The 9,388-nt window shown below is 36.3% G+C and overlaps 1 protein-coding gene across 3 annotated transcripts in view; it reads right to left on the reverse strand.

Annotated features, from left to right (window-relative positions):
* glra3 (glycine receptor, alpha 3) overlaps positions 1-9,388 on the reverse strand; it is a 69,002-nt gene that overhangs the window by 43,746 nt on the left and 15,868 nt on the right. For all 3 annotated transcript variants that reach the window (XM_016463653.1, XM_016463644.1, XM_016463638.1), the window contains exons 2-3: positions 4,785-4,909; positions 3,894-3,961 (exon numbers count right to left, since the gene is read on the reverse strand). In XM_016463653.1, the coding sequence (XP_016319139.1) occupies positions 3,894-3,961; positions 4,785-4,909 (193 nt within the window). The remainder of the gene's footprint in view (positions 1-3,893; positions 3,962-4,784; positions 4,910-9,388) is intronic.

The following is a 9,388-nucleotide window of genomic DNA, read 5'->3' on the forward strand; positions in this document are numbered from 1 at the left end:
AATATTTCTTTCCTAGAGTTGATATGAACTTACACTGAATGTTCGCTGGACGAACAGATTGGTTGATGACAATTTAATTCTGCTACAGTTACTACTGGCAGCTGATATAAATAATTGTAATTAATCATAATTAATTGTAATTATTTATATACATTTCCCTTTTGAGCTAATTTGCTACATTCTTGAAAACAAAAATGTAATAAACAAAGATACATTTGCTATATCATAAAAACTGCTATATATACAAATTGATTAGTAATATTTAAACCTTTGTCTGCCAAAGGCCAGGTTAGTTTAGGTTGTAAATTGGCATACCTTTCGTAATAATGATATTTACCTTGAAAAAAATATATTTAAAAACTTTTTTTGCAAATAAAATGTGTAAACTCACATACATAATTTAGCTCATGGGTTTAAACAACATTTTTAAAGGATTTATTTATTCCTGACGCGTTTATAATGTGTTTATATATATATATATATCAAAAACTTTAGAAATAAAAATCTTCTGTGATTTTAGCCCTCTGATTTGAACACTGTTTAAATGGGTTGGTTTATTTTGAGATAAAATAAGTATTACATGTGGAATTCTTTTGAAAGTGTTCTTTAAGATGATAATGTTCATCATAATGATATATTTAGATCTTCTCCCGTTGCATAAAAGGTTTCAGCATTGAGCATTGTAGCCAATCACAGTAATGTCTACACTCTGATGAATGCACATTATAAATAACACAGTGCAAATACAATGTCAAGAAGAGAATCATTGAGCTGTGTACAGCATCATTGATGATAACACGTTTTGGTTAGAGTGCAGAATGCAGTCAGTACTGTATGATTGACAGCTCCAGTGATTATTTTTGCTCACTTTCTGTATATAATTTAATCAATTTAAATAACAGTTGATTTCCATGCTACTAAGAGGAGTAGTGTGAAGTTGACCGTTTAGTCACTGGCTTAATTTACTGATGCATAAATGGCAATAAATGAATGTCTGACTGTACATGATGTAAGTACTGTAAGGAATTTAACTCATTAATTCTATAAGGGAATTAATCATAAATTTTATTTCTAGCTCAGGTTTTGAAAGGACTCGAATCTGAAAATTCGATGTCCACCTGATTAGAACTGATTTCAAATTTCAATAGTTTACACCTTATCAACGGTCGTCCAGCGAGCCGTTAATGTCCGTGTATCTTAATCTGACTGTGTATTTTCCTTGGCCACAGGATAATACGTTCTTTGATAAGTAAGCTACGAGCTAGGTAACGTAATCTTGGCAATGTTTTGACTTTAAAGTTATATGACACCAGACAATGATTCTTTATAAATGAAAACGAATTTATTGGCTATTCTAGATTACATTAAAAGTAAGCTAAAACACACATACACACACACACACACACACACATATACAGCTTCAGAAGAATGAAGGAATGAGTTAACGGAGTTGCATGAAGTTTTCTTGGTTCTAACACCCGTTTCCACGAGTGGTTTTAAATTCAGCCTGAGAGAATTCACAAAGCAGAGATTTGTCTTACGTTTACTTCTTAAGTCAATCATCAGCGTCAGTTCAGCAGATAGGAGATTTTGTTCGTTACTTGCGTTTTGCTGAAATCTGAAAAGCTGAGTTGTTTTCTCGTTGCTGACGCAGGCTTCCTGGATGGCTGCTGGAGGGAAATTCCGTTGCCAATTGGTTACTGCTATGACGTCAGGATGACGTCCTTTTGGGGAAGCCCTCGTTGGATTGGTTGGTTGCCGGGTTACAGAGGAGCCTCTGGTTCTTCTGAGAGAGTCTGCTTTAGCAAGACTTGGCGTTCTGCAGCGTTATGAAGCTTCAACGGAGTAGTTGAGTTCTAGATGGTCGATCGCCTGATGGCTCAGCTTGTGAGCACAAGATAGAGTGCTCTCCACACGGCAACAAGGCCTTGCTCGGGAGAGCAAGTGGCGAAGAGCCTGCGTTCGGGAGAGCAAACAGCGAAAAGCCTTCACTCGAGAGAGTAAGCAGCGAGAAGCACTTGAATCTGTGTTGCAGTGGGGTTTTGACCTGCGGCACAAGTCCGTCCCACGGCGCGCTCTTCCAATCGACTTGATGCAAGGCGGGGCGTGCATACCTTAACACGAAGCTTCACTTTATCACATGCGGACACCATCTATAAAAGTTTTGTTAGTACTTCTATAAAGTTTCTTAAATGCAAGTATTGTACATACTATTAAAGTTTACTTCATTTCAACATTCTGCATTTGTCGTGCCCATTCGTTCAAGATTAAACTTCACATATTACACACATTTTAATAACCTTATTTCCTAAAAAGGGTAATAAACACTGATTAAAGTTGCACCGATTACATGAAACACGTCAAGTATATATAAGACATACAACATATTATTTGTGAATCTGGTTGCCCTGTTATGCGCATAAATGATTATCTGTTGAAATTGTCTGTTGTAAGTTTCATGTCCCTTTGTCTGACCGAAGAGAGAGAAAAGGGTGCGTCCTTTTTTTGGAATGCAGGGAGAAAAGGGGAGGTGTCCTGAGGTCATAATGATACAGAATATAAAATTTTCACTAACACCAATGTTCGGCGAATAAAACAAGCTTTCATTCAAGCTCAATATCGGATAGTTTGCATCCACATTAATAATCTTAATTACTAAAAGGTGTTTAAACACATTGGTTAAACTTGCACCGATTACAGGAAACACATCACACATCATCAGACATAAACATATTATTTGTGAATATATTGCTCCGATACTTTCAATGATTTTCACTGATTGTCTTATGAATTGTCTGTGTACGTTCTGTTTCTTTGTCTGTGACAAAAGAAACGTAAGGGTTTCAGAAAGGGCAGGAAGCAGATGTTCAATGGGTCATGTGGCGTCACGCTGTATAGATCCCGTGTTTGCGGGCCTGAGGGCATCAGTTAATTTACTCATCCTTTTCCTGCTGGATATACTAGTTCTATTCATTGGCGATCACAAGACATCAGGAGGTATCTATATGTCGTAGTCCTCATACAAAAGATCTCTGTGGTATCTCTTGATTAGATTAATCCAGACCTCATGATGGCTGATAGGGGCATATCAGTGTCCGTTCATGATAGAAATCCCTACAATGACTCCTTACATTTCAAAAGTCACTGATCACAGATTAGGCTTTAGAATTAACACCCTCACATGTTGTTGCATTTTTGCTGGGTTCATATCTTTCTGTAAAGGTCTGTTTGCAAAATCTGCTTTGAATGGCAGCTAGTTTAGCAAAGAATCCACAGCGTAACTGTATAACTGGATCTAGGTCTGACTTCAGAAAAGAATGCTACTGTAACAAAACACAGTTTTTTTATGATGTAACAGGAAGATTCAGAGTGAAATGAATACAGATAGCTCACTGCAACTGCTTTTTAGCAAACATGAAGACAAAATAACATTTTAGGTTACTGAAAGCTCAAGTTAATTGCAGAAGGCTGACATGACAGACGAAATGGGTCTAAAGGGGTCCAAAGTGTCTAAAGCCCTCCCAACTTTGTCTCACAAAATGACTTCCTAGAAGCCTGGTGATGGAAGCAAGTTTGCACCCCTTATGACTTTCAGCCGGTGGACTTCCTCCTACAGTCTTTCTCACAATCTGGAATTAGATGTAATACGACATGCACGCAAGCAGAAATGCTCCCTCAATACAAAACACACAATTTTGAGAGTGTGCTATATACTGTTTCCATTAAGTCTGAACTGTGAATTATAATGACAGACTATTAGTGCATTAATTGCACCCTGTGGATACAATCAACACAGTGCTAATATAATAGCTAAGCTTTATATTGGGTAAACACTGCCATAGGGCATTTGTGCATGAAAACGCATGCATCATTGCTGGATTAGGAATACATACCATAGTTGTCTCTGCAATGGAGCCAAAACTGTTAATGAATATGTTGCATGTTACATTCACAGGCGGACCTGTGGAGAGAAGAGTGAAATCAGTCATAATACAGTATAGTCTCTACAAAGATACTTTCTATTGGACTCACTGGTTCATGGTTATATATGTGTGAGTACACATGAGCTATTTAATACTTGTCTGCTTTAATATAACCTTTTTTTTTTTTTAATTAAGATATCAATAAAATGTTTGCTTTGTTGAGATTACAACAAAATTATGTCAAGACTAAACGAGACAGAGTAATATTGCATGGCCTCCTAATGGTTCATTAATGGAGGAGGAAAAGTTATGAAATTTGGGTGATTTGATCTGCTTCACTCTGCTTTTTTTTATTTTTACTTACAATATTGATGTGTACAATGAACTTAGTACATAAATGCATTGCTTTATTATACACCTGTTTGTAACACCCCTACACCTGTTTTTTTTTTTTTTTTTTTTTTGATTTTCTTCCGAGGGGAAGTCCTTTGCCAGCTTAATAATTTAAGAAAGCTCAGGCTGATTTATAGTTTGAGATGGTTTGGGTTCAGGGCCATTCTGTAACCGCATAATGAATGAATGTTTTCAGAGTCATTGCAGAAACGTCTAGAGGCAGCTGGAACCAGGAGATGTGAAGCATTATTATATAATCATTTCATAGCATGAAACTGAATATAGAGTCACATCTGCATTAGCTTTGTACCGTATAAAATATGAATCCTTTAGACACCAATGATCACTGTAACTAAAGGTTTTAAAGACATCAAATCAAAAACAAGCAGTGGTAAATAACCATTAAAGACAGCACAATGTATTCCTTCAAGGAGAAACAGAGTAAAAGGTAAGGTTTGTTTGTACTACCTTTAAAGTTGGGCCTAATTCTGGCATCGTAACCTGAGGTTCTTCCCATGAGCTTGTCAAGGAAGTCAGAGGGTGACGATGCTTTTTCTCCTTGAGGGTTTTCTGGCTTTTTTGACGCTACCAAACTGAGGAATAAAAAGAGAGAGATAAAAATGGGGGGCAGATTTGAGCAAATCAGCCACGACAGTCACCAATGCTACAAATGTAAGAGGCAATACTAATGTCATCTGACATCAAATATTCAGGTTTTCCATTTGGGGCATTAGACAAGGCTGTATAATAAGCAGTTTTATGTTCAGTCCAACATATTAATGATGAGAATACAGATATATTTAGGTCTGTACATTCAGATTTGAAACAGATGCCCATGCATGAGATTTACTGAATTCCCTTAATGCTACCAGTATAATACCAAGCAGAAGATACAGAGATATTATAAGAGTGTTATATACTACACTGTGCTGATTTATTGCATTTAATGATCATACATGGCTAATATGCAACATAAACAGTTGGTGTGCAAGTAATGCTGTTGAACACCCTAGAGAAAATTTCATATTGTGATACACAAAGGAAAACTGTGCTGCCATATTTTTCTTTAGTTATGACTGAAAGACAATAATTTTGTCAGGCACTATTTCTCTTGATAAGGAGTAAAATTAAGTTCTGTTGGCAGAAGCAGATAAGGGATAATTTATGTCTTGATTATTAGCCCAGTGTTGAGAGGTGCTATTCTTTGTGCTTAGCGTTTATGTGTATATGTTGGATTTTTGCGGTTGCACTCGTGTTAACAAGAAGTTCACATAAGGCATGCAGTGATAGTCCATGGTTAGGTCTAAGGAAACTACCTAGAAATGCTTGCCAGTGAATCTCATTTTAAGGATGTGGGAAGGACACTTCATTGATCTGTTTGGTTTAATGAAAACACAAGGTATATTTTCAGGAATTTGTGGACATGACATTTCATTGATTTCTTTTTCTTTTTCCTTTTTTTTGTTGCCTTAATTAATCAGGAGTGAGATGCTCACATAGGAGGGGGAGAAAGATGTGGAGAAATATCCATGAGGAACATCCAACATTTAAACCTCCTTGTTTTTGATCATAGATTGTTGCATAAGGATAATACATACAATCACAAAGATATACTTGTGATCTTTTGTTTTCATATTTTTATGTATTTTGAAGGAGTTAAAGTACACATCTGCCCACTGTAGTAGACACAATACATCTAAGGTTGCAAGGTAAGCAAAGAATATGCCCCTTTTAATCTTTAACTTGCATATTGAATTTATGCACAGTGCTGAAAGAACATGACAATGACAAGAATCTTGTTTAAAATTTGCCTAAATGTTAAATGTATTATGTTTCTTGGTTGTTGCAAAGCATTGAGACATATTCCTTTCTACTCCCTCTCTACTCTCTTTCCTGCCCAGTGTATGCCTACCCAGTTTCTGGTGGGGATATTAATCATAAAATTCAATGTGGTAAATTAAATGTTAAAAATCTCAGTGAAATAAAATGATAAAAAAATATATAATTTAAAATATTATTATTAATAATAAAAATGTATGAATAAATATTTTAAATATACTTTAAAAAATGAATAGAACACATAACATTTATGAATTTATTCATCTAGTGTACTTCTGTTCAGTGTGTCGGTGTTAATGTAATGTCAGTGCGCTGAACTGAGTGTGAACCATGATCTGGCTTCATATAATGTAATCTGTGACATTACGGCCAGTTGTGTATCAAGTAATGTGACAAGAGTGTATCTACAGAAATGCTTGTTTCTGTCTACTGAAGCACTCATTAAGTTTCTGAATATAGGTCAGAGGTCAGGCAGTAAGATTAGGATAAAAAAAAAGCATGTGACGCAAAATTACTGACACTCGCTGCTCCATCCCACAAAATCATCTTGTGAGATGAGCACACAAACACACACACATATCCACACACATTCACAACTCAGAGGCTGCTTTGCTCAGCACAGATCAGCTTTGCTCACCGCTGTTGACACTGACATTCCTCTGAGCGCTTTGTTGCAAGTTATTCTCCGCCGGTTTCCTCTTTCTCATTTTTCTAATGATGTTTCAAAGCTTTGAGACTAAGTAAAACTAGACCAGTTTAGAACAAAGCAGAAGTGAATGAAACTTGAGGGGGCTCTAGAGTTTATTTGGCTGGAGCAGCATAGAGAATGAAGATGGTTTGCTCTCTATCTTTATTTCAAAGCCAACGGCATATAATAATCATAGTCTGCAGTCAACAAGGAAGACCACCCTTGACATCTTTCCACATCTGGGGTCAATATACTGGATTTTGTTAAACAATTTTCTATTTGCACTCCATAAAAAATGGATTTTTCACTCCATCTGAAACCTTAATAATGTAGTTTGTTTACTTGTCTGATCCCCAGTAGAGAAGTGAATTATAAAAAAGGAAGGAGTAGAAAGCCTGTGACACATTTCAACAAGGTTGTGGATTATATTCGAAACTAAAGACCATGACACACCAAGGGGGGACAAGTACCCCCATTATATGGCCAAAGATATAACCCCCCAACCGAATATTTGATATTTTTATATAATATATAATATCTTATATATAACCTGCAAGACCTTTGTTCATCTCTTAGAACACAAATAAAGATATTTTTGATGAAATCCGAGATCTTTATGACCCTGCATAGACAGTAATGCAACTGACACGTTCAAGGCCCAGAAAGGTAGTAACGACATCGTTAAAATAGTCCATGTGATATCAGTGGTTCAACCTTAATTTTATGAAGCTACGAGAATACGTTTTGTTTGCAAATAATTACTTTATTCAACAATTTCTTCTCTTCTGTGTCAGTCTGGTGTCACATGGACTATTTTAATGATGTCCTTACCAGGGCCGTACACGGGGTGGCCCGGTGGCTAGAGCCACTGCCCTCTGCCCCTCTTGAACCCCCCAGCACCCCACCCCCCACTGAACGTGATTGGCCCCCCGGTGCCCTCCCAACACCATTGGTCTAGAGTACTGTCAATCCGACAATGCCTAATGCCATTGGATCAGAGTGTTGTCAATCACTGCCTGATTCGCTGCCCATTGCAGCCTGTAAATTTGATAATGCTCAACAGCACTGGATGAGAGCGCTATCATTGCTTTGGCAATGTAAATCCTTTTTACCATGCCAATAAAGCTACTGGAATCTGAATCTGCCCATCACTGACAGCGATGAGTTGTTTTTCAAACGACTAAACTACAGACCACATCATATGGTACATAAACACTCAATAATATATTTTGGAATATCACCCTGAGTTCACGTCACTAACTCAATTAGCTGGATTTGATTGTTGACAATTTGGCATGATCTTGGATTATTTGGTTCTTCGAAGCTCATCCTGGACTTGCTGTCATAGCAACAGGTCCGTAAACTTAAACCTGCTCGGGAGCGGCTTATTTCATGTAAACAGGATTAGATTGCATCTTTTTAAGTGGAATCGATACTTAAAATCTGTCACAGCCACTGCTACCTTATTACAAGAGTACCCTACTAATCCGGGGACAATCATTTAAAATTGTAATAATTTAAAAATTAATTTGAAAATAATATTATAATGTTGTGTAATTTATAATACTATAGTCACAGACAGTTTTACCCATTAAAAGATTTATTTGTGATAAAATAATTACTTTATAATTGTATTTGAGTCTTACATGCGATACAGTTAATCTGAGTCACGCATTAATGTTGAGTGCTGACAGCTATTATGGGAGTGGCTTGATGGATCCCGTTCTTCTTATGTCGCTAACTCAGTTAGCTGGATTTGATTGTTGACGATTTCGTTTGATCTTGGATTGTTTGGTTCTTTGAAGCTCATCCCGGAGTTGCTGTCATAGCAACAGGTCCATAAACTTAAACCTGCTCGGGAGCGGCTTATTTCATGTAAACAGGATTAGATTGCATCTTTTTAAGTGGAATCGATACTTAAAATCTGTCACAGCCACTGCTACCTTATTACAAGAGTACCCTACTAATCCGGGGACAATCATTTAAAATTGTAATAATTTAAAAATTAATTTGAAAATAATATTATAATGTTGTGTAATTTATAATACTATAGTCACAGACAGTTTTACCCATTAAAAGATTTATTTGTGATAAAATAATTACTTTATAATTGTATTTGAGTCTTACATGCGATACAGTTAATCTGAGTCACGCATTAATGTTGAGTGCTGACAGCTATTATGGGAGTGGCTTGATGGAGCGCAGGAGATGCAGATAACTTGATCTTGACCCTTAAGAAACTTTAATTAATATGCTGACATATTTTAATTAACATGCTGTCACAACAAATCTGCTTCAAAGATAAAATTACATGAATTGCTAATTACAACATTGAAATAAAAATGTAAAACCTGTACAAATACTAGAAATCGTGAATATAACAATTGGGAATCATGTAAAAAATTTAAATAAAATAAAATAAAAACAGTGCACATTTCATTTTTGTAGTTTTGTTCACTTGGCTGTTTACTTATTGTCACAAAGCAAGGCCAGACACAACAGGTAAGTGCAAATCAGGATGGTTTATTGACTGGGTAAGGGGATG

The sequence above is a fragment of the Sinocyclocheilus anshuiensis genome, unplaced genomic scaffold, assembly GCF_001515605.1.
Source record: "Sinocyclocheilus anshuiensis isolate Anshui unplaced genomic scaffold, SAMN03320099.WGS_v1.1 scaffold145, whole genome shotgun sequence".
In the NCBI taxonomy this organism is placed as follows: domain Eukaryota; kingdom Metazoa; phylum Chordata; class Actinopteri; order Cypriniformes; family Cyprinidae; genus Sinocyclocheilus; species Sinocyclocheilus anshuiensis.